Genomic DNA, 25640 nt, shown 5'->3' on the forward strand with positions numbered 1-25640 from the left:
CCCACCATTAACAGGTCCGCGACCCATACTTTAAGAAACGCTGGTGTAACGCAATAAAAAATAAACTTGTGATGGGTGCGGATGAGTGTCAAGACATACATGCGAATGCCTGTCTTATAACGTCAATATAAAACCATAACAGGAGTTACATGTGTTCGATATTTTCAACTTTATTTTTCATTACATTGTCATTTTTATTTTAAATGCAATGTATTGCTATTTCTTTGACAAATTGTTTGTCTTTATAGAAGTGATAATGCAGGCAACGAAGACAACGCCTACTATTTATTGCCGTAGACGTGCGTGCGTTCCAAGAGGCATTGATAGGACCCCTAGCCAAATCAGGCTTTAGGTGTGAGCCTCAAGCTGTTAAAACCAGTGGTTATAACTAAGCATTATTCTAATTAAACGATTTGCTTTAACTTTACTTGATAATGCTTACGGGTTTGTTAAACAGTCAACAATATTAAGGTCGTATTCGAGGGGTATGTTGTCTTTCCGTTGATTGACTTGGAAGTAATGCAAGCTAGCTACTGCTATTGACTGCGCCGTTAGTTAGTATAGCTAGGTAACTAGCCAGCTATGAATGAAGTCTCAGCCAAGAAACCAGGCAGTTGTCAAAAATATTATCTATCCCACCAGCTCTTGAAGCTAGCTCGCCAGTTACCATAGCGATCTAACTTGTAGCTAGTCTTGGATATATCCTAGCTATGATTATGTCTGTGTATGATTGGTCACCGTTTACAATAAAATGTTACCTTCCAATTTTGTCTGGCAAAGGCACCAGAATATAGGCATCATGCAAGTTAGCAATTTAACGCAATTGCTGGCTAATTATGTCTGATAGACTGAGTTTCAACAGCAGATGTAAGGAAATAATCATAATCATAGTCATAATTCTACCTATCTTTGACTTCGTGAATGAATATCAATCATCTTTGTTGCTAGAGATTGATCCTCAGCCTGTAAGCTAGCTAAGCCCGAGGTACACTACATGACCAAACGTATGTGGACACCTGCTCTTTGAACATATCATTTCAAAGTCATGGGCATTAATATGGAGTTGGTCCCCCGCACTTTGCTGCTATAACAGCCTCCACTCTTCTGGGAAGGCTTTCCACTAGATTCTTGAAACATTGCTGCAGGGATTTGCTTCCATTCAGCCACAAGAGCATTAGTGAGGTCGGGCACTGATGTTGAGTGATTAGGCCTGGCTCGCAGTCAGCGATCCAATTCATCCCAAAGGTGTTCGATGGGGTTGAGGTTAGGGCTCTGTGCAGGCCAGTTAAGTTCTTCCACACAGATCTTGACCAGCCATTTCTGTATAGACCTTGCTTTGTGCACAGGAGCATTGTCATGCTGAATAATGAAATGGCCTTCCCCAAACTGTTTCCAGAATGTTGGGAGCACAGAATCGTCTTAAATTTAATTGTATGCTGTAGTGTTAAGATTTCCCTTCACTTGAACTAAGGGGCCTAGCCCAAACCATGAAAAATAGACCCAGACCATTATTCTTCCTCCACCAAACTTTACAGTTAGCACTCTGCATTCGGGCAGGTAGTGTTCTCCTGGCATCCGCCAAACCCAGATTCGTACTTCGGACTGCCAGATTGTGAAGTGTGGTTCATCACTACAGAAAGCGTTTCCACTGCTCCAGAGTCCAATGGCAAAGAGCTTTACATCACTCCAACCAAAGCTTGGCATTGCGCATGTTGAGCTTAGGCTTGTGTGCGACTGCTCGGCCATGGAAACCCATTTCATGAAGCTCCCGACGGACGGTTCTTGTGCTGTTGTTGCTTCCAGAGGCAGTTTGGAACTTTGTAGTGAGTGTTGCAAGTGAGGACAGATTATTTTTACACGTATCAGCACTCAGTGGTCCCGTTCTGTGAGCTTGTGTGGCCTACCATTTCGCAGCTGAGCCGTTGTTGCTCCCAGACATTTCCACTTCACAATAACAGCACTTACAGTTGACCGGAGCAGCTCTACCAGGACAGAAATTTGACTAACTGACATGTTGGAAAGGTGGCATCCTATGATGTTTCCATGTTGAAAGTCACTGAGCTATTCATTAAGGCCATTCTGCTGTCAATGTTTTTCTATGGAGATTGCATGGCTGTGTGCTCAATTTTAGACACCTGTCAGCAACGGGTGTGGCTGAACTAGCCGAATCCACTCATTTGAAGGGGAGTCCACATACTTCTGTATATATAATGTATGACATCATGTAGCTGCTTAGCTGAAGATGGGGGTGTTGGCTAATTTATTGAGTTGCAATGTCACTGCAATAGCAGCAGCAGCACTATTCTGCCCAAAAATATATTGCAGCAGTTTACGTGGTGAAGTTTGGTGTTATGCATCCATGTTGACTGACATGGCAGGCCATGACAGGCTTCTGTTTTCAGTGCTTTGACAATGTATGTTTGCTGTCATCAGACCAATCCATTGTTGAGGGTCCAGGATCATGACTAAGCCATGTTGTTAGTGGTAAAATACTGATTGTCTATGATTCTCACTGTTCGTTCGATTTGAAGGCATACTTTACCTAATGAACCTTTTTCCCCTCTGTTCAGATAATCGATCATGGCTACTACTGAGAATGCAGAGACGGGTTTACCAGAAAACAAAGGAGACCATCATGGGAGTGCTTACCCGAACACAAAGCACCCAACCAAAGTCCAGTACTGTGGAGGTAAGTGTATGACTGTGTCCGAAATGGCACGCTATTCTAGTGATCTATAGATGATCATGGCCAATTCCTAAAACATTGTTTTGTAATGTCACATTATTGTTTTTTTTTGCAGTGTGCTCCTTGCCAACAGAGTATTGTGAGTACATGCCTGAGCCAGCCAAATGCAGGCAGTGGCTGGAGAAGAACTTCCCAGATTTGTTTGCCAGAATGAGTGTAGGTGAGTTCCATCAGACAGTCTCCAACTCCCTTATTTTTCCTATCAGGAAGATGGGTGCTGTTATATTAAAATACTTCTTTTTTTTCTGCCTTACTGGTCCGGTAGGAAATGCTCCCAAGCAGGACACTGGCTGTGAAGAGGCGCCACCTGTTGGAGAGGAGGAGGAGAGGAAGAAGCAGAAGAGAGGTCTGAGTTCAACTCTTCAGTTTTAGTTTGGAATTCTTAAAAAATGCTTCCTTCCTCCTCAAATCCTAACCCAGTGTTTCCCGGCACACTCTTCAGGGACCCCCTAGCCGGTCTACATACTTGTTATATTCCAGACTATTGTTGTAGTCATCAAGCTCTTAATTGGCAGTTGCATTGCGTGTTTAAATTTACTGTAACCCGTTAGGCAAAGACAAGTCACACAGTGGCTGAATAAATTTAACCACACTTTTGTTTCATAACAAAACCGGAGAGTAGCGTCTTTCCGGTGAAGTCCACAATGCAAATATTGCATGTAACAAATAGTTACATTACCTACAGCAGGGATGGGCGATTTAAGGACCCACAGCCCCCCTTTTGTAGGGAACTCCATCGGGGGCTCGGCTTACTGTTTAGAGTTAGAATCGTTGAATAGACAAGGTGTAATTTTGAAATTTGGTTCTGCCTCAGTAGTTTTTCTCTTATGTTTGTCAGTCACTGACAGTCACTCAATTAGCCACTCAATGTCATAAAAAAATGTTTTATTGATAAGTTAGTCTAGCAGCCAGCGATCTAAACTTTTAGTAGTCATGGTCGAGTTACTGACCGGGGTGGGCCCCATTGATTTTGTAAGTCACGCTCACTCAGATATCATTAAAAACGGCAAACATTTCTCTTCACCCTATGGAAAAATGTGTAGAATTGCAGGAAATTAGCTGTAAAACGACCATTTTCCCCCTTTGCCTCATGGCAAAATGAGGCAAATCTCATGAAATCAGTTATAAAATTGCCAAATCTGCTCTCCACCCTATGGCAAAATGTGTAGAATTGCAGTGAACTTGCTTTAAAACGTCAACGTTTTCTCTATGCTCCATGGCAAAATATCTAGAATTGCAGGAAATTAACTCTGAAACTTACATTTTAGGGCTCACAAAAGTGTAGGGCTGTGGGTACGCAGACAGCGAGCCACTGCAGCCCCTCATTACGAGTTCAGATTTTTTTGGGCCCCCACTCCCATCAAAGCTGCCCATCCCTGACCCTCAGCATGGTCAATCAAGTTAATGTTTCCTACATTTTCAAACTACTAAACAGTTATTGATTTAGAACCATGGAGAGTTACCGCAAGTCGCAAAGGCAATAGGAGCTGCCTCCGCTATTCTAGCATCATTTCAACATCATCAAATCAACTATAGCCTATGCTTAGTTTAATGAAGTTAAAGAAACCAAAAACAATTTAGTCCAATCAACGTAAGCTAAATATAATGTGGCTGTCCATGGTACTGTTTTGTTTGCTCGTGCATGTCGAAAACTTGTTGACACGCTAATGCCATCCTACCCACTTTCATGTTTCCACAATGGTCTGACTGTCATACAGTACATGCTTTTAGTTTTTGTTGTCCTAGACTAGGCTACCTGGGTAAAATGTTTGCCAGCCAACTTCCTCGCATGGGCAACGATGATAGTTAACGTTAGCCTTCTTACATCTAGCTACATATTGAACTTCCATCCACTCAGGCCAGGGGCACAATGTATGTTTAATGGTTTGATCAGAATCAAGTCCAAATCCCCATCTCCATTTAGGAAAGGGCCGATGTTCTAGCTAACTAGCCACTGGAGGACAACGACGCAACATGTTTTTTTCTGTCAATGACGTTTTGTTTTTATGTGATTTGATTGGTGTGAAGCTTGGCCTCCCTTAACTTTTTTGGGGTGTACCAGGACCTGGTTTAGCTAAACCCTGATTGGCTATTATTTTTTGTAGGCTTCCCTTGCTATACGGTATGAAAGATCAACAAGGCCTATGGTGTCATCATTACTGTGTCTCGCCACCTTGGCCTGGATGAGGGCAAGGTTCTTGGCAGTCTGGCGAAGTACACTTCCAAGCAAGGGCTTTGGGATGGAGATGCAATATGGCAGTCGTGCCAACATATCTCATCAGCCACCTGTTGGAAATGGATTTTGTGGATCTGAGGCTCTTTTCACTGTTACCTCCATCATCCTCCAAATCCCACCAACATCAGCCGTGTCAGAGCGCAACTGGTCCTTGTTTGGGAACACACACACCAAAGCACGCAACAGGCTGACCAATAGAAAGGTTGAAAAATTGGTGGCCGTCCGGGCAAATTTGAGGCTTTTTGAGCCTGACAACAAGCCATGCTCAACAAGGTTGGAAAGTGACAGTGAAGATAAGGCCTCAGAGTCTGATGTTCAAGAGGTGGACATTGAGGAGGCCCAGGGAGAAGACATGGAAGCCTGAGAGGAAGACAACCAAAGCTTTAGTTTCTAGGCTATAATTTTACATATGTATGTTTTTGGGAGATGCGATAGATCATACAATATTCCCTTTCTTGGGGCCTCCCAGGTGACGCAGTGATGGGCACTGCATCGCAGCGTTAGCTGTGCCACCAGAGACTCTGGGTTCGCGCCCAGGCTCTGTCGCAGCCGGGCGCGACTGGGAGGTCCTTGGGGCGACACACAATTGGCCTAGCGTCGTCCGGGTTAGGGAGGGTTTGGCCGGTAGGGATATCCTTGTCTCATCGCGCACCAGTGACTACTGTGGCAGGCCGGGCTCGGTGCGCGCTAACCAAGGTCCCAGGTGCACGGTGTTTCCTCCGACACATTGGTGCGGCTGGCTTCCGGGTTGGATGCGCGCTGTGTTAAGAAGCAGTGCGGCTTGGTTGGGTTGTGTTTCGGAGGACGCATGACTTTCGACCTTCGTCTCTCCCGAGCCCGTACGGGAGTTGTAGCGATGAGACAAGATAGTAACTACTAATAATTGGATACCACGAAATTGAGGAGGAAAAGGGGGTAAAATAAAATAAATATTCCCTTTTGTTGTTCAGTGAAATCATCCTGTGTGAAGTGTCAACTAATTTAATTAAAGTTCAATTCGTAACTAAATTGTTTTTAAAAATTTCTATTGGAAGGATTTAATCATTTGCAATTATGTTTACTTATGATAAGGTAAAAGGTTTCTGTCTCCATTTGATATGGTAAATATATACAATGCAAAAAAAATCTACATTTAAAGGGTATTAATATTAATTTGCATACATTCCCATTAATTCCCACGGAAAATTTCCACCTCTGAATATTCCCCGAAATCTTCAACCCTAATGTCTACATACGTTTTTGACACATTTATTACATTACAGACACCTCAATGCGCACCTTTTAAAATTATATTATGAGAGTTAAATAGAAAGAAGGTTTTCCATTTTTTTTGCTGGGAATACTAATGTTACTGTCCCCACTACAACAACAAAATATTTAAATATATGTAATTTTGTCCTTGACACATTTTAACTGAAATACTGTAGAATTACATTCATTCCTATGGCGGACTGCTCCTACTAGGGTGTGCTAAAATTGCCGACTGGTAGCTTCAAAGCCGCTCAATGGCCAGTACGTAGCGTCAGCAATAGAGGGTTTATATACATCATTGGTCGGACCCTAGCAAGACTAGCTGTTGCCATTGGCGTCAGCTAAGGGGCATCCTAATAAAATATGCATCTAAACCTGTCTGCTACGGGCAGAAACATGTCATACGCTTTTTGGCCAGACAGTATCAGATACATGGGCAACACCATAGTACCCTCCAAGCTCGTCATCAAGCTCGAGACCCTGGGTCTCGACCCCGCCCTGTGCAACTGGGTACTGGACTTCCTGACGGGCCGCCCCCAGGTGGTGAGGGTAGGCAACAACATCTCCTCCCAAGCTGATCCTCAACACTGGGGCCCCACAAGGGTGCGTTCTGAGCCCTCTCCTGTACTCACTGTTCACCCACGACTGCGTGGCCACGCACGCCTCCAACTCAATCATCAAGTTTGCGGACGACACAACAGTGGTAGGCTTGATTACCAACAACAACGAGACGGCCTACAGGGAGGAGGTGAGGGCCCTCGGAGTGTGGTGTCAGGAAAATAACCTCACACTCAACGTCAACAAAACTAAGGAGATGATTGTGGACTTCAGGAAACAGCAGAGGGAACACCCCCTATCCACATCGATGGAACAGTAGTGGAGAGGGTAGCAAGTTTTAAGTTCCTCGGCATACACATCACAGACAAACTGAATTGGTCCACTCACACAGACAGCATCGTGAAGAAGGCGCAGCAGCGCCTCTTCAACCTCAGGAGGCTGAAGAAATTCGGCTTGTCACCAAAAGCACTCACAAACTTCTACAGATGCACAATCGAGAGCATCCTGGCGGGCTGTATCACCGCCTGGTACGGCAACTGCTCCGCCCTCAACCATAAGGCTCTCCAGAGGGTAGTGAGGTCTGCACAACGCATCACTGGGGGCAAACTACCTGCCCTCCAGGACACCTACACCACCCGATGTTACAGGAAGGCCATAAAGATCATCAAGGACATCAACCACCCGAGCCACTGCCTGTTCACCCCACTATCATCCAGAAGGCGAGGTCAGTACAGGTGCATCAAAGCTGGGACCGAGAGACTGAAAAACATCTTCTATCTCAAGGCCATCACACTGTTAAACAGCCACCACTAACATTGAGTGGCTGCTGCCAACACACTGACACTGACTCAACTCCAGCCACTTTAATAATGGGAATTGATGGGAAATGATGTAAATATATCACTAGCCACTTTAAACAATGCTACCCTATATAATGTTACTTACCCTACACTATTCATCTCATATGTATATGTATATACTGTACTCTATATCATCGACTGCATCCTTATGTAATACATGTATCACTAGCCACTTTAACTATGCCACTTTGTTTACATACTCATCTCATATGTATATACTGTACTCGATACCATCTACTGTATCTTGCCTATGCTGCTCTGTACCATCACTCATTCATATATCCTTATGTACATATTCTTTATCCCCTTACACTGTGTATAAGACAGTAGTTTTGGAATTGTTAGTTAGATTACTTGTTGGTTATTACTGCATTGTCGGAACTAGAAGCACAAGCATTTCACTACACTCGCATTAACATCTGCTAACCATGTGTATGTGACAAATAAAATTTGATTTGGATTTGATTTGATTTACACCTACTGAGACAGAGGGACGCTGTTTCCCTCACTCTGATGAGAGACAATATTTGTATTATAATTTTTTTATTGGTCAAATTTTGGGGAATCCTGGCCTCCCTTGGCATCCATGACTACTGTTGAGTCCGGTGTGTTAGTCCTGGTATAGAACAAACGTGCTACGGGTGTCTGAGGACTGGTTTTGGAGACTTCTGTTCTAATCTGTTTGTTCTGTCTGTCCAGGTGGCAGAGGACAGATCAAACAGAAAAAGAAGACTGTGCCTCAGAAAATAACAATAGCTAAAATCCCCCGCGCCAAGAAGAAATACGTCACACGGGTCTGTGGAATGAACACATTTGGTAAGACTGCTGACTGTCACACACACCTTTACTGTAACCACCTCTTTAAAGACATGGACAGACCAGTAACCTTGTTTTTCTTGCTTGTGACTGTGGACTTCCTCTCTGCAGACATTGACCTTAAAGAGGCTCAGAGATTCTTTGCTCAGAAGTTCTCCTGCGGCGCCTCTGTGACGGCGGAGGATGAAATCATCATTCAGGGAGATTTTACAGATGACATCATCGATGTCATTCAGGAGAAGTGGCCTGAGGTAAGAAAGCTGCATTTACTCACCCTCGTCACATAGATGATGGAAAATAGTTACAGGAAATAGAAAGATTAGCCTGTGTGTAACTCAATGAGGGCCGTCACTAGTTGCCACAGTCATAAACCCTGCTCATTTCTACAATTTATTTTCTTAAAATGTGATTTTGAACTTAACCCCACTGCTAACCTTATGCCTAACCCTAACCTTAAACCCCAAAAGCTAATTGTTTTCCTTTTGTGGCTGTGGTAACTCGTGCAAAACCTCAATGAGACATCACAGCCCTACACACGCTCTAGCCATCTGTCTTTCTGTTCATTGTAGGTGGATGACGACAGTATTGATGATCTTGGAGAAGTCAAGAAGTGAAGACCCGACGTGTGCTTTTAGTGAGAATGGATGTGACCTGTAACAACAACAATAACCTGGCCAAATGTACACATTAACATTAAAAAAGGAGTCATTTTATATCTATTTTATTTACTGTATAGAAACTGTGGACTCGGCCACCCCACTTGACATTTTTCCGTTTTTGATAGCTGCTCTCTTGTTTGCCAAAGGTCTGGTCTGATGATCTGAATCCTTCCAAAACGCTTTTCACTCGGCAAGCTTGTAGGGTAATAAATGTCGGTCTCAATCAATTGTTCACGCTTTAGTCCTTCATCATATCACTCTGTGTATGTACACGTCTCACTATACTGTCTGCACTGTGTTCATCCTGCCTTTGTGTAATTTCATTTCATAAGACACATCTGTGGTCATTCTGTGGGCAAGGGGCAGGGTCATCCACTCGTGCATTTTACCAGTAAGTCTATGGTCTAATGAGTCTTCTCAAATACATCCTGTGGATAGGCCAAGTACCCCCAGTGGTCCTAGTACCCTTGGTTGGGAACCACTGTCCTAAAACAATGATAAAAAATACATTGGTACAGATCAAGGTCTGAGAGTACCTCACTTTGAAACATCTTCATTCGGAGTGTTTTCTATTTCGTACCTACTGAACATGACCCTGTTTGTGACCTTTATTGTTGTTTTCTGGGAAACCTTTGATGTCCCTTATATACCCATGAGTATAATATTTCCACCAGCATAATAGTTTTATAATGAAGCCATAATCCCTGGGCTGTTAGTGTACACACGCAGAGCCATTTCCCTATGGACAAATAGCACCCCACAAGAGAGAACACACTACGTACACACACTCTCCAAGTTGTTGGCGCTGGAAGATTGTTTGCATGAGCACAAACAATAAAATCCCTGATCCCATGAGGTGCGTAGTACACCCTATCTCCAGGTTGACTCTTCAGAGGGGAGCAAAGTTGCACACAGATGCTCTCTAGTCCGTAGCGTATCGTTTGACCCATGGCGAACTTCACTACTATGGACGACAACTGCTGCGCCTTCGAATCTCCCATTCTGGACCTGGTCCTGCCTCCTATCCTGGTGCTGGAGTTCATGTTTGGGCTGATGGGGAACATTGTGGCTCTGTGGATGTTTATCTTCCACATGGACACCTGGAAGCCCAACTCTGTCTACCTCACACACCTTGCCGTGGCTGACTCCATCGTCCTGTTCTGTCTGCCCTTCAGAGCCGACTACTACAGACGTGGCAAACACTGGATCCATGGTGATGTCCTGTGCCGGCTTATGCTGTTCCTGTTGGCGGCCAACCGTGCCGCTGGCATCTTCTTCCTTACTGCTGTGGCTGTAGACCGTTACTTCAAGATCGTTCACCCTATGAACAAGATCAACCGGATGGGCCTGAACTATGCTCTGTGGGTGTCTCTGGGCCTGTGGGGCCTGATCATCGCTGCAACCGGGTACCTGCTGGCCAATGAACACTTCTTCTACCGCAACAACCGGACTCAGTGCGAGAGCTTCAACATCTGCATGGGCTTCAGCCCGCTGTCTACGTGGCACAACACCTTCTACGTAATTCAATTCTTCCTGCCAACCACCATCGTCATCTTCTGCACCGTCTGCATAACCTGGCAGCTGAAGAGCAAGACGCTTGACACCAGAGGGAAGATCAAGCGGGCGGTGCAGTTCGTCATGGCCGTGGCACTCATCTTCATCATTTGCTTCTTCCCCAGTACGGTGTCTCGTATCGCTGTGTGGATCCTCAAGGCCTGGTACAACGAATGCCGGTATTTCCAAGAGGCCAATCTGGCATTCTACACCTCTGTGTGTTTCACCTACTTCAACAGCGTGCTGAACCCCATCGTATACTACTTTTCCAGCCCGGCCTTCAACGGGACCTTCCTAAAGCTGTTCAACAGACTGCTAGGGAGGAAAGAGGAGGAGGAACAGTCAGCCTCGCCTGTGAATGGGATCTGCAGTCCGAACACAGTATCAGGGAGGATCTGAAGTGGTAGTTAGTCACTTCTAACCACTGATCCAGGATCTGCGCCTGGGCATGTACTCGCAAAGTGTCTCAGAGTAAGTCTTATTCATTGTGGTCTAAAATACAAAACTGATCTTAGATCAGCACTCATACATTGAGACCCTTTGTGAATATGGACCCAGAAGTATCTGACTGTGTGGTTATTTCTACTCCTAGTGCAGGGTTCCCCAACTGGTGGCCCATAGGTGAATTTATTTGGCCCCCCAAGTTTTCTGAGCAAAACAAATCTATATAGATATTTTATTTTTTGGAGTTATTGTTGTTGGACATAAAATATTGTAAAAACACCAGCAAAAATAAATCAAGTGATTTTAATTCTGGATATCTGTTCCAAAGAATTCCCACACATTAAAGACAAATACAATATGTATGGGATCATATGTAAATGTAAGCCAGGTTTGAAATGATTGTTTTATGTATAATTATGTTCTGGCCCCCTGACCATGCTCAAAAATACATCTGCCTGCAGCTCAATCTAATTGGTGTTCATGTTCTAGTGGAATATTGTTGTCTGTCAGTGACCACGTTTACATGTGCACAGTATTCCAGACAGTAGCTCATATCCTGATTAAGGTCTTGTTCGGGACAAGCTGTTTACATGCACCTTTGATATCCCAGTCAGGAGTATCCGTTTAAACATGAATAAACATAATATTCCTAATTTAAGTATATGGGTTAAATGGAATAGTATCTGAAATATGGACACTGACTGTAAGCCTGTAACCTCTCACATGCAGAGTAATATAATATTATCTCCTGCAGAAATATGCATATCTTGCAGTGAAATTATAACTCAAATGTACATTTTCTCTAGGGAACAGAAGTGGAGAAATATTATTTATTTATTTCAGCGTCTCTTGAGAAAATGTTAATGTGCTTGTAATGTGTTATCTTTGACACTGTTATGCAAGCAGATGGTATTTCAACAAAATAAAATATGCAGCCAAAACGAACTGAAGTCTTATCAGAAACATATTTTGTAGTTTTTCTCAGCTTATCATTTCCTTAAAAACGGTCAAACTGATGACATTTGGACATTTTGCACAGGACCAATCTTACCACTTTTTAGGAGTTTTCTCCCTAGTCCCTAAACGAAACAGACAACTTTACCGGTGTTAACTAGATTACTAATGCTTTCATTCTATCGATGTGAGACATTATTCTGGTGACCACTCCTTTATTTAGTCTTCTGGGGCAAAACGTTATGACAGAAGAGAAGCTGCATGTATCAAACTGTTGACAATGTCCTACCAAATGTCGAAAATTATAAGCAGAAACGTGTTTAAATTAGGGGTGAAAGTAGCCAGTAGTAAATGATAGTAAATTAATTATAGGCAAAATTATTACGTAATTATCGTGGCTCGAACTGCGCACGTAGTCTACATTTTGAAGTGATTTGTTTGACAATCAGATGAAAACATCATCACACAACACCCCATGATATGGGAAACTGAGCCTGCGAAGGCGGCAAAAATAACAGTAAACGGGATAAAATGTTTGCGTGTCACAGTATCCCATCTTAGATCAGCATATCCCAGGCATGCATCAACTCAAAAACAGAATACTTGAGTATCCCGAATAATAAAGGGTTATTGGTGTGCATGTAAACATGGTCAGTGACGAATCTCGAACCAGACGTGAAGGAGGCTAAGGAGGTGGATAGGCGTGTGCAGAGAAGAATGCCTATTTTAACATGAAAGAAAATCAATTTTGTTGCTGTATATTGGTTGCTGTATATAGCCAACAACCAAATGTTATGTTGATGTTCGATAGCTGAGAGTACAAATAAATAGGTTTGAACAATTAACAATTTGCATGCTGTATAACACGGCAATCATTCATGTAGTATTTCATATTTACAATATTCTGTCTTTGAATCGTTTTTTTATATGCTCATGATTAAAGTAAATTATTTGTGAATGAATTGTGATTTCCACAAAATATTTCCAGAGGGATTATTTACAATGGAAGGCTTACTTGTCGAATACAATGACTTTCCAAGTGATACAAATGTGTTTTGTGAGGTTGTCTAGGGTTTTATAAGTGCTCAGCAATGCATGAATAAGTGTTGTAAAAAAGATCACAGATAATGTGGAATACTTAAGTGTTTGCATAAAAGCACATTTCATTGCTTGTTGTTTTATAATAATTACAACATTATTGTAGCGATCACGCTACATTTAACACACCCTTTGATGATATTTGGGCTATGTTTATTATGCCTGTGGAAATAACACAGTGGATGGATGGAGTGAGAAAGTTCAGACTGTCAAACGAGAGAGGACGCTTCGACTGACGTCAGTCGGGGGAAGGGCTGGCTGCTCAAGAAAACTAGCGGCGCAGGGTTTGGGTATTGTCAGGCTTACTGCAGCGTCAACCTGGTTTTCTTAATCGTTTCGATTAAAACAAACAGTGATTTATCGACAACGCTTCAGGTAAGCAATAGATGTTTTTACATAACACGCATATCCCCATTGTTTTTCTTTTTATGCAATGGAAAGCTGCCTAGCTAGCCACCGAAATTCCGACAGGGAGGGAAAGAAGCGAAGGCATCGGGAATTAATTCCACTGGTCCAAAGCAGAAGTGCGTAGCGGGTTAGCTAGCTAGTTATCTCCGCAAGTGATTATTCTCCCATACAATACATAAGTGGATGAGAGCATATAACATTCTTTCAATTTATCAAAATTGCTCAATAATGTTGCAGTCGCGCTAGGTGTGTCAGCTAGCCAAGCAGGCGTCAGTCACATTCAGACCAGGATATGCCATCATTCCTCCTCTGTTCTAACCAGCTGGTGGCTAGCAGTAAATACCCAGCGAACAGATACAATTAAAAGTAACATATCTAATATCTATCAATATCATCACTCAAGAGCCATATAGCTAGATTACTTATAGCCATTATGGAAAGTTGCAGTGAGTGTGGGTGTAGACTGGGATGAGGAGAGATGCACCTGCTTGGAGAGACTGAACTCATAGTAAATTGAGGTCAGCAAAGGTAAGTTGTATCCATCCTCAGTAAAGCTGTCCTGTAACTGATGCTTTGGTCAGCTAGCTAGATATTTGACTAGCAATAGCAAGCCATTCCTCAATCATTACTTGGACCACTGTCTATCTATTTGACTTAGACAAACCTATGCTATGGCAAGATCTGTCACGTTCTGACCTTAGTTATTTTATTTATGTCTTTGTTTTAGTATGGTCAGGGCGGGAGTTGGGTGGGTTGTCTATGTTCGTTTTTCTATGTTGTGTTTTGAGTTTGGCCTGGTATGGTTCTCAATCAGAGGCTGGTGTCGTTAGTTGTCTCTGATTGAGAATCATACTTAGGTAGTCTTTTTCCACCTGTGGTTCGTGGGTGTTTATTTTCCTGTTTAGTGTTTTTTGTCATTCACCTTACGGGACTGTTCGTTGGTCATTTATTGTTTTGTTCAAGTGTTCTATTACTTAATTAAAAGATATGAACACTTACCAAGCTGCGCATTGGTCCTCCGATCCTTCTTACTACTCCTCGTCAGAAGAGGAGGACAAGAATCGTTACAAGATCATCATTTTAGATTTTAGTAATTTAGCAGAGACGCTCTTATCCAGAGCGACTTACAGTAGTGAGTGCCTACATTTTCTTACTTTTTCTTATCAGCAGATAAGCTTAAAAGTAACGGTTAACTTGGCGTTGTTTCAATATTCATGTGTTATAATACGTGTATTACGATCTGGAGAATGGTTATACAGAGTTAATAGCAGCCAGAGACAATAACAGCTCTATTTGACAGCATCATACTAGAATTGTTTTGTTCTAACACCGAGGGGGAGGAGCGTCCCTGTCTACATCACCATGCAGGGAGAACCGTGCAATTGCAGCCTGCAATTCCGGACGTTCCTACATTCCAGCATCTACACAAACCCCTCTTTATATTTCTATTGGTCGATTTTTAAGCTAGGACGGGAGAACTCCAGTACATTAGGTGGCGTCAATGCACAATAACGTTGGATGCCAGCCGCAGATAACCCCCACACAGGGCTGGGGCGACAACGGTAGCTAGCTAGCCGCACAGCGGTAGACAGTGTCCTTCGTCCCTGCCTGTCGGTTCACTGTTTTTCCGCAGTTCTATTAACCTCTTGGAACTAGGAGGCACTATTTTCATTTTTGGAAAAATAACGTTCCCAAAGTAAACGGGCTATTTTGTCAGGACAAGATGCCAGAATATGCATATAATTGACAGCTTAGGATAGAAAACACTCTAAAGTTTCCAAAACTGTAAAAATATTTTCTGTGAGTATAACAGAACTGATATTGCAGGCGAAAGCCTGAGAAAAATCCAATCAGGACGGGACTCTTATTTAGAAAGCTCTGCGTTCCTATGCGTGCCTATGCAAATCAAATGTATTTGTCACATACACACGGTTAGCAGATGTTAATGCGAGTGTAGTGAAATGCTTGTGCTTCTAGTTCCAACAATGCAGTAATAACCAACGAGTAATCTAACCTAACAATTCCAAAACTACTACCTTATACACATGTAACGGATGTGAAATGGCTAGCTTAGTTAGCGGTGGTGCGAGCTAAATAGCGTTTCAATCGGTGACATCACCTGCTCTGAGACCTTGAAGTAGTAGTTCCCCTTGCTCTGCAGCTTTTGTGGAGCGATGGGTAACAATGCTTCGTGGGTGACTGTTGTTGATGTGTGCAGAGGGTTCCTGGTTCGCGCCCGGGTATGGGTGAGGGGACGGTCTAAAGTTATACTGTTACATTGATGCTGTTGACCTGGATAACTGGTTGCTGCGGAAAAGGAGGTCAAAAGGGGGGTGAGTGTAACGGATGTGAAACGGCTAGCTTAGTTAGCGGTGGTTCGCGCTAAATAGCGTTTCAATAGGTGACGTCACTTGCTCTGAGACCTTGAAGTAGTGGCTCCCCTTGCTCTGCAAGGGCTGTGGCTTTTGTGGAGCGATGGGTAATGATACTTCGTGGGTGACTGTTGTTGATGTGTGCAGAGGGTCCCTGGTTCGCGCCCGGGTACGGGCGAGGGGACGGTCTAAAGTTATACTGTTACACACACAGGTGTGTATAGTGGAGTTTGGAGTGTGACTGTTTGAGGTTGTGGACAGGTGTATTTTATACTGATAACAAGTTCAAACAGGTGCCATTAATACAGGTAACGAGTGGAGGACAGAGGAGCCTCTTAAAGAAGAAGTTACAGGTCTGCGAGAGCCAGAAATCTTGCTTGTTTGTAGGTGACCAAATACTTATTTTCCACCATAATTTGCAAGTAAATTAATTAAAAATCCTACAATGTGATTTTATGGATTTTTTTCCCTAATTTTGTCTGTCATAGTTGAAGTGTACCTATGATGAAAATTACGGGCCTCTCATCTTTTTAAGTGGGAGAACTTGCACAATTGGTGGCTGACTAAATACTTTTCCCCCCCACTGTATATCCACAGTAAAACGAGTCCTATATCGACATAACCTGAAATTCCGCTCAGCAAGGAAGAAGCCACTGCTCCAAAAAGCTTTCAATATCTCCAAAAGCTTTCAATTAAGATTTTAGCTGCAGATTTGAATACAACATTCTAGGTATTGGGAGGCACAGTAACTGTACACTAGTGGAAAGGTATTAATTATGGCCAACTTGTTTGAACATTAACAAAATAATTGTGTTCATTAAGAACTAAATGATTCTGGAATGTGTATGTAGAGCTCAAGTAGAAACGCATGCACAGCGAGAAGGCTATTTTATCTGATCACATTTCGTCATAGCGTCTTAAATGTCCCTCCTCTCCGACAAGGACAAAGCTAGTTTTTTGTTGCTAGTTTTAGCATCTTTTCAGACTACCCTGACAATATTCAGCTACTTTTTCAAATTAATTTGGAACTTTTAGCAACTTTTGAAAAGTGACTCAAAGCTATAATGCACGCATTTTCCCTCTAAATGACACAAACAATTTTCTTTGTCACCCTCAGTCACAAACTCATTGCCTGGCTTCAAAAGTGCATTGTGAGTGATGTCAGCAACAGGCGCTCAGCCCGTGCCCAGGCAGCAGTAACTTCAGCGAATTGCAAATCATTGTTGGCTGACTGCAGCAGCAGTAGTACGGGTTCGATAAGCCAATCCCAATTTATCACAAATGTTGGATCTTGAATAGAACTTACAATATCAATCAACATCTCTTAATCAAAATTTTACTGCCAGAAGTACAGAAAAGAGTGTACCTGAACAACGGTCAAATCAATTTGAGTAACGTTATTGTGTATTCAACGTAATGACGCAGTTTTACATTATCACGCAACAAATCAACCTGCCTCTAAGCAATTTACCCTGAAAATTAGTAGCCAACACTACAACTAACTCTCTTATTCCTGCCTCTAGGCAAAAATATACCCCCTACTCCAACTGAGTTCTGCTTTAATCCTATCGTAAAAGTAAAACCAAACTTTCCAAATTTCTCTATTCCAAAATTTAAACGTACCATGTACTTCGCAAAATTTATAACGTATGTCAGTCAATCCATAAGAATAATAACATTTTGATGGGCACAACTCTATCGTAATTATCTCTTCGTTGTTATTTAGAATTCATTAGATTTAGGTAACTGTCTCTTCTATGATTCAGCAGTTTGAATACGACTCCATTCCCAATACGTTATTCCAGCGGGCCATTTAGGCAAGACAGCGTATTCCAACGACATCGCCCCACTATTATTTAGAATGGATTGGTCTTTCAATTTAACCTAAACAATCTATTAAGAAAGTTCTATTTATATCTTATACAAACACTAACGACCGTATCTTTCCAGGCAAAACATACAAATAGTTTAATTACAATCAAAAACTCAGATTTTAGTCAGAGCATTTACTGGGAAGCAAACTCAGGTCTCAAGCTTAGAAAGCACCTATTTAACCACTGAACCACCATCACTATAGGAATGACGGAGCCTCCCTGCCAACAACCCTATTATTATAATTGTCTGTAGTCGCAAACTCTGGCACCGAGATAATTCCCAGAAAATAGCCCTAATTCAAAGGTCCAAGCTTTTCCCCAGTGAGGATTCTCCTTATTCTCTCTCGTTCTCTCTGTATGTCCCCTTATCTTGTAACCTTCTTTTCTGGGATTCAGACAGCCCGGTATTTAACCCTCAACCTGCTGATTCCCTTGACCATCTACACCTTCCTTTTGACTGTCTCTATACACTTCTCTCGACTTTCTCTAGAGTAGCAATAATTATTTGTCTCCTGTCTGTTTGCTCTCTTTTTCTGGCTTCAGACAACCACACCCTAGCGGTGTCTAGCCCCTCTACTCTGTCTATTTCCCTATATTATCTCTGCATGCCTTATGCATTTGCTTTATCATTCATTCTCATTTTTCTACATCTGGACTTCTCTCAAATTCGTACTTCTTTCTCCATTTTGGGCATTAGATTTACCTCTCATCCCTGGTTAATTCCGGGACCTCCTTTGAGGTCTCTCACAATTCATGTGTATGTCGATACTACCTATGTGTATTTTTAACCTATTTTTAACCTCTATGCTCACAATGTGTATGTATTTATATGATCTATGTATGTGTTGTTTACCGTTACCTAGTTACTATAGTTTCTCTCCTGTCTGACTATGTGTGTGTCTCTTTTCTGGAAACTTTATCTATAGCGTTGACTGTCGATCGGACATTAGGTCTTACCTATACAACTATAAGTTATTACCCTGGAGTCATAAATCCCTAGTTAACCTCTTATTTCGGGTTGTGTCGGAGGGCTTTTAAAGTACACCAATATCTCGTATCTCACTCCACTACTTTAGGCTTCACTCTCCTCCTTTTTGGACACTATCCAAGTGTTGAGTAAGTTAAGTTATCCTGTTAGTTATTATTTGTACAAGACGTCCGTCAGCACCCATTTAGTATCCCGGCTTAATCTCGGGCGAACGGGCCTCTGTTATTAAGTTTAGTTTTATTTATGGTAGCGCACCTTACCTCAGGTCATCGCGGACCTGCTACAACTGTGTATAACGGTCATACAAAACCCTGTGTATATTGGTCATACAAAACCCCATAAATCTGTTTGGAATAATGAAGCTCCTATTATGGATAAATTCTAAACCTTTTTAGAATATCAAATCAAAGATATCTCAATTCATTCCCCCCAAATTCGAGAATAAAGGCTACTGACCTTCGTCTTGAAAACTGGGAAAATCAATGTCGGTTGGATCTAGTCACCGTTCCTGTCAACCTGGGGTGCTTACCGGCCTGTTATAGAGCCCCAATGTCAGGGGACAGGACTTTACTGACAGTTCCAGTCCCCCCAGATACAGAAAGCGAGAGCCCCTCCAGGTTGTCTTATTTTATCTCCACAGAGTTATAGCTGGGTAGGTTCAAACACAGGTTAAGGAGTCTCTTTGCTTTCTTCCAGTACACACATACATTCCTTCTTCCACATTGGTTATCATTTTTAAATAACCCCTGTCCATTCTACATAACCTCTTTCTTATGAACTAACATTATTAATCAGATATAGTGAAACAGGGTAGAATTCAATTAGTTATAGTTATAGTTAAATGTATACATATGTAAACTTCTGACTTCAGCTGTAAATGCAAGCCATTGGCCTAATTGAAGCAATGATAGACCTGACTGTGGTTAAACTAGTGTTGAGCTGCGTCCAAGATTCAGACAGTTCCTATAGTGTCTTTCCCCCCATAGGGAGGACAGAGAACAAGTGACCAATGTTTCCCAGGTAAACCCTGACTGGATGAGAGATGGGACTGGAGCATCTCTCTGAGCCTCCTTAGATATAGGATGTCTACTCTGCTTTGTTTAAGGCCGTTTAGTCATGTCATTCTGGACAGATATCTTAGTCACTAGTCAGGTCTGTCCTGTAACAAGCACCATTCCAGAAGTACAATGAAGTTATAATGATGCTTTTTCCTGATTGTGTGTGTGTACCTTGTAAGTGGGGTCGGAAGGTAGCCTAGTGGTTTGAGCGTTGGGCCAGTAACCGAAAGGTTGCTAGATCGAATTCCCGAGCTTGTTCTGCCCCTGAACAAGGCAGTTAACCCACTGTTCCTAGGCCGTCATTGAAAATAAGAATTTGTTCTTAATTAATTGACTTGCCTAGTTAAATAAAGGTTCAATTAAAAAAGTGAAATGCTGCTGGTTCGGTTTAAAATGTCTTGACTTCCTGTCCATTGTGTTTGACCTTAAACTGAGCTGTTGCTTTGTGGGTCTCTGCTTTTCTGTCCCCTTCTCTCTTCATCTCTTCCCCCCTCTCTCTTTGTCCCTCTCTCCCTCTCAGTCTTTCTGTCTGTCTGTTTCTCTCTGCTCTCTCTCTAGTCCCCTACTAATTCCTGATGTATAAACATTGTAATTACATAATCATACTACCACAGAAACTGTCACTGTGAATATTATCATTATTCAATAATGAGCTTCATAATGAATTGCATGTTATTTTTGTGAAAACAAAATCCAAATTAAATCTATGTAGACCTATCCTGTGTCTTGTGTCTCCCAGGCCTGGGCCTCAAGGTGGGGCAGAGTGAGGTGGGTGGTGGGGAAGGAAGGCCTAGCCCCCCCATCCTTGCAAGAGGCCAGCCCCAGCTTCCCCTCCAGTATCCCTTAGCCTAAGCCCCTCCAGGACTGAGAAGGGACCATGAGCACAGGCAAGCCCAGCGGAATCAAGCCCCCCAGTAAGATAAGCAGGCCAACTGGGTTACCAACACGCACCTCCCCTTCCTCTGGTAAGAATCAGCCGCAGGGTTCATCATGTATGTGCTGCTGCTGCTGCTGATGATGATGATTGTTTTTCCAGCTGCTTCCAAGCCTGTACCCCCTGAGAAGTCTCCCACCCAGGATGGAGCAGTGGACTACCGGGTGGGGGAGAAGGTGTGGGTCAACGGCAACAAGCCAGGATATGTCCACTTCCTGGGGGATACACAGTTTGCCCCGGGCCAGTGGGTCGGCATCGTCCTGGATGAGGCAATCGGGAAGAACGACGGGTCGGTGGCAGGTGTCCAGTATTTCCAGTGTGAGGACGGCAGAGGGATATTCACACGGCCCTCCAAGCTGACCAAGACAGCTATGCCGGAGAGGGAGGCCAATGGTGGGCAGCCTAACCCTGGCGAGACAGGGGCCAAGTCCCCTAGCTCTGCTACTGCTGGGGCTGCTACTACCACTGGTAACAGCACCAAGACACCGCTGAGTAGAACCGTGACCGGCAATGGGTCAATGTCCAACCTCTCTGAGACCGACTCAGCCAGGAAGACCAGAAGAGAACTAAGACTGGGAGACCGCGTGCTGGTAAGTGTGTGTGTGTTTGTGTGTGTTTATGTTGGTGTATGTGTGCTCATGTTTGTGTTTCTGGCTCACAGATGTGTTAACTCACAGCTCTTTCTCCTTCTCTACCCACCTCTCTTTCTCTCTCCCACCTCTATTTCTCTCTCAAGGTGGGGGGTACTAAGGCAGGGGTGGTGAGGTTCATGGGAGAGACAGAGTTTGCCAAGGCGGAGTGGTGTGGAGTGGAGCTGGACGAACCTCTTGGGAAGAATGATGGCGCTGTGGCTGGAACCAGGTTAGATATATTATGACACACATATAGACAGAGAGACTTAAAATAATTATACTGAATAAAAACCTGTCCTCCTCTTATGATTCAGGTGTAATGCAAGTAAAAAATAAATTAATCAAATCACATTTTATTTGTCACACTTTACAGTGAAATACTTACTCACAAGCCCTTTCTCAACAATGCAGAGTTAAAAAGTAAGAAGATTAGCAAAAAATGTAATAGAAAATAGTACCACAATGAATAATAATAACTAGGCTATATAGAACGAGTACCGGTACTGAGTCAATGTGCTGGGGGTACGATGTAGTTAGGGTGATTGAGGTCATATGTACATGTAGGTAGTAGGGGTAACAGTGACTAAGCAATCAGGATAGATAATAAACAGAGTAGCAGCAGCCAATGTGAAGAGTGTGAAAGTGTGTCTATGTGTGAGTGTCTGTGTGTGTTTGTCGTCAATATGCATGTGTGTCTGTGTTTTTTGTGTGTGAGAGTATGTAGTGTGTGTGTGTATGGTGTGTATGTGTGTGTTGGAGTGTCAGTGTAGTATGTGTGAGTGTGTGGGTAGAGTCCGGTGAGTGTATAGAGCCAATGTAAATAGTCCGGGTGGCCATGTGATGAACTGTTCATTAGTCTTATGACTTTGGGGTAGAAGCTGTTCAGGAGCCTTTTGGTGCAAGACTTGGTGTACTGTGGTACCGCTTGCCGTGCGGTAGCAGATATAACAGTCTGTGACTTGGGGGGCTGAAATCTTTGACAATTTTTAGGGCCTTCCTCTGACACCGCCTGGTATAGGGGTCCTGGATGGCAGGGAGCTTGGCCCCAGTGATGTACTGGGCTGTACACACTCCACTCTGTAACGCCATGCGGTCGGATGCCAAGCAGTTGCCGTACCAAGTGGTGATGCAGCCAGTCAATATGTTCTCAATGGTGCAGCTGTAGAACGTTTGGAGGATCTGAGGACCCATGCCAAATATTTTCAACCCCATGAGGGAGAAGAGACGTTTTCATGCCTTCTTCACGAATGTGTTGGTGTGTGTGTGGACCATGATAGGACCTTATTGATGTGGACACCGAGGAACGTGAAGCTCTTGATCCGCGCCACTACAGCCACGTCAATGTTAATGGGGGGGAGCTCAGCCCTCCGTTTCCTGTAGTCCACTATCAGCTCCCTTGTCTTGCTGACGTTGAAAGAGAGGTTGTTGTCCTGCCACCACACTGCCAGGTCTCTGACTTCCTCCCTGTAGGCTGTGTTACTGTCGTCGGTGATCAGGCCTACCACTGTCGCGTCGTCGGCAAAGTTAACAATGGTGTTGAGTCGTGCGCGGCCACGCAGTCGTGGGTGAACAGGGAGTACAGGAAGGTACTAAGCACACACCCATGAGGGGCCCCTGTGTTGAGGGTCAGCGTGGCAGATGTGTTGTTACCTATCCTCACCACCTGGGGACGGCCCGTCAGGAAGTCCAGGATCCAGTTGCAGAGTGAGGGGTTTAGTCCCAGGGTCCTTAGCTTAGTGGTGAGCTTGGAAGTCACTATGGTGTTCAACGCTGAGCTGTAGTCAATGCACAGCATTCTTTTTTTTGTATCCACAACTTTATTTTATAAGACATGGCAAACTTTTCTTTCTTTTGTTGAAACCGAAACCGGTGTCAGATTGATTATGTACCTGAGTTTAGATTTGTACTAGTGTGTATATACTCATGACGGGAACCTCAATAAGAGGATACAAAGAAAAGAAAATCCTTGAGGAACATTGGGAAGGGAGGGTGGGAATGATACGGACACAGTGTAAAAAAGAAAAAGATCACTATCTATTACTGGTATGTTAGGTAATAATGCTCAGCCATAAGTGACAATCCTGTTTGTTTTTTATCCTTCCTTTCTTGTATGCAAAGCCATTTTGGAACACAAATCAGTATCTAATTATTTATGTGGATATTGTACAGCTTATGTATTTTAATGCATTTTTTTGAAGCAACTCTTTTGCATACTTATAAATGATTGTATGACCTTGTGGTCAAATAAAATATATATTGAGAAAAAAAACAGATATAGTACCTTTTAAAAAACAGAATCCCCAAAATATATATTTTTCCCTCATGGACAAGCATGTAGACAAGTGCATATGTTGTGAATTAAAACAGAAAATAAGTTATTATTTCTGTAAGGGTCAAGGTTGCTTAAAGCTTTGTCCCCACCACACTGAAGACAGACAACGTTGAACATCTTGTGCAGCATTAAAAGGAAGTGGGTCTCTGGGGTTACTGTGCTGTAGTTTACTCCCTATGCTATGCTTGTTTAGAAACTCTAATGAACTTCGATTCAATATGAATAATAACAGGTTGCGATGTGCAAAATGTTAGGAATCTCTTTCAGATAAACATGTCTTGTCTTTTGTGAAGGAACTAGCTTAGACTCTTCTAATACATTTCTTCATTAGTAATCCTCATGAAGAAATGTATTATCCCTTCTCTCCTAGCGACATTACATACAGTAGATATGTCCTACAGTTAGGATTGTAACAGTATTCAAGATTCAGTCCCCCCTCACTTTCCTGTGTGTAATGGTTTCCGTGGGTGTCACCCCATTCACATGGCCTTTCAATGAAGCAACAGAGCCATTCCGATGATGAAACAAGGTGTTTCTTGTCTGAAAGTCTGAATGTAGAAGTTTGAGAAAAGGGCAATAAGTGTGAGGACATAGAATATCTGGAAATACAGCCACCCTCTGGGGAAATCACATGGCCAAATGACCGCACATATCGTCTGGGACATGGTCAAAAAGAACTGAATCAGCTGTACTTGTGTGATGTATTTCTTCCACCATAGATAGGGCCGCAAGGCCGGAACAGCAGAGAGCCCATAGTAAGAGTACATCAGGACATGGATGAAGCTGTTCAGGGAGGCACCAAAGTAGGAGTGACCACAGGGCACCCAGTTCATGACGAACCACCAGATGTTGAGCATGCTAGCATGGTGGTAGATGTGCAGAAACGTGATCTGATGGTTGTTCTTCCGTAGGATGTAGAAGAAGGTATCCATAAACTCTATGAGCTTGGAGAAGTAGTACCACCACAGCACATTTATGATCTTGGTATCGGTTTCTCCTGCACTGTGTGTGTCTTGGCAAAAGAAGTTATAATCCCCGTGCCACACAGCAGACACCATCTCATAGAACATATAGAAGGACAAGATCGTGAGGCCCAGATTGTAGACCAAGAGGAGACCCCGGCAAGACACTGGCTGTCTGTGTCTCATGTACTTGGGCCCCATACATACGATCAGCAGGTACATGACTGTTAGTGCAAAGGTTGGAGGGTAGTTGTCCAGAAGCAGCCATCCCTGTACTCGCTCATCTCTGGGACCCATCCATGAGTATATGTACATGTTTAGTTTATAATTAAAAGTTTCAATTTCTGACCCCTGGAAGATGTGTAGCCTTGGCTGACGGGTCCCTAAGCACCCACAGCATTCTTAAGTAGGTGTTCCTTTTGTCCAGGTGGGAAAGGGCAGTGTGGTGTGCAGAACAGATTGCGTCATCTGTGGATCTATTGGGGCAGTATGAGAATTGCAGTCAGTGTTCATTGTTTTAGATATGCAACATTTGTTTGGCTCTTGTTGCCTCTGAATTGAATAAATAGCATAAAATAACTTTGAAACACTCCTTTTTGAGTGGGGACCCTCTACACTGAATCAGTGTTGTTGACGTCCTCTGTTTTTCCTATCTGTTGTCTCCAGGTATTTCCAGTGCCTGCCGCGATACGGTCTGTTTGCTCCAGTCCATAAGGTGACTCGTATCGGCTTCCCCAGCACCCTGGCTAAAGCCAAGGCTTCCTCTCGGAGACGCTCCACCATGAAGAGGAGTCCCAGTGCCTCCTCCATGAGCTCCCTGAGCTCTGTCACCTCCTCTGTTAGTGGGAAACCCAGCCAGGCTGGCCTGGTGAGACAAACACAAACGCACACGAGCAAGTCTGTT

General features: G+C 43.2%; 4 protein-coding genes across 7 annotated transcripts in view; 3 read left to right on the top strand and 1 right to left on the bottom strand.

Annotated features, from left to right (window-relative positions):
* The first annotated feature begins 306 nt into the window (after window positions 1-306).
* On the top strand, window positions 307-9353 carry denr (density-regulated protein). Of its 2 annotated transcripts, none has more exons than XM_024431061.2 (7): window positions 307-485; window positions 2571-2689; window positions 2802-2906; window positions 3003-3092; window positions 8351-8467; window positions 8579-8718; window positions 9037-9353. In XM_024431061.2, exons 2-7 carry the CDS (start codon window positions 2581-2583, stop codon window positions 9079-9081), a joined length of 606 nt encoding a protein of 201 aa, XP_024286829.1. In that variant the 5' UTR covers window positions 307-485; window positions 2571-2580; the 3' UTR covers window positions 9082-9353. The 2 variants fall into 2 exon arrangements, with proteins under 2 accessions (XP_024286829.1, XP_024286830.1); XM_024431062.2 differs by having other exon boundaries at window positions 3012-3092.
* A 123-nt stretch (window positions 9354-9476) lies between these two features.
* Window positions 9477-12998, top strand: LOC112257476 (hydroxycarboxylic acid receptor 2-like). Its single transcript, XM_024431060.2, has one exon. It carries the CDS (start codon window positions 10075-10077, stop codon window positions 11077-11079), a length of 1005 nt encoding a protein of 334 aa, XP_024286828.1. The 5' UTR covers window positions 9477-10074; the 3' UTR covers window positions 11080-12998.
* Window positions 12999-13419: 421 nt separating this feature from the next.
* clip1b (CAP-GLY domain containing linker protein 1b) overlaps window positions 13420-25640 on the top strand; it is a 43724-nt gene continuing 31503 nt past the window's right edge. For 2 of the 3 annotated variants that reach the window (XM_042326635.1, XM_042326637.1), the window contains exons 1-5: window positions 13426-13551; window positions 20589-20841; window positions 20913-21400; window positions 21547-21671; window positions 25403-25604. In XM_042326635.1, the coding sequence (XP_042182569.1) occupies window positions 20754-20841; window positions 20913-21400; window positions 21547-21671; window positions 25403-25604 (903 nt within the window). In that variant the 5' untranslated portion in view covers window positions 13426-13551; window positions 20589-20753. Of the gene's footprint in view, window positions 13552-20588; window positions 20842-20912; window positions 21401-21546; window positions 21672-25402; window positions 25605-25640 lie in introns of all 3 variants that reach the window. The other variant, XM_042326636.1, reaches the window with a different exon arrangement.
* LOC112257478 (elongation of very long chain fatty acids protein 5-like) lies at window positions 24054-25108 on the bottom strand. The gene has a single exon (XM_024431063.1). The coding sequence runs from the start codon at window positions 25049-25051 to the stop codon at window positions 24266-24268; it is 786 nt and encodes a 261-aa protein (XP_024286831.1). The 5' UTR covers window positions 25052-25108; the 3' UTR covers window positions 24054-24265.

The sequence above is a fragment of the Oncorhynchus tshawytscha genome, linkage group LG09 (genome assembly GCF_018296145.1).
Source record: "Oncorhynchus tshawytscha isolate Ot180627B linkage group LG09, Otsh_v2.0, whole genome shotgun sequence".
Lineage (NCBI taxonomy): Eukaryota > Metazoa > Chordata > Actinopteri > Salmoniformes > Salmonidae > Oncorhynchus > Oncorhynchus tshawytscha.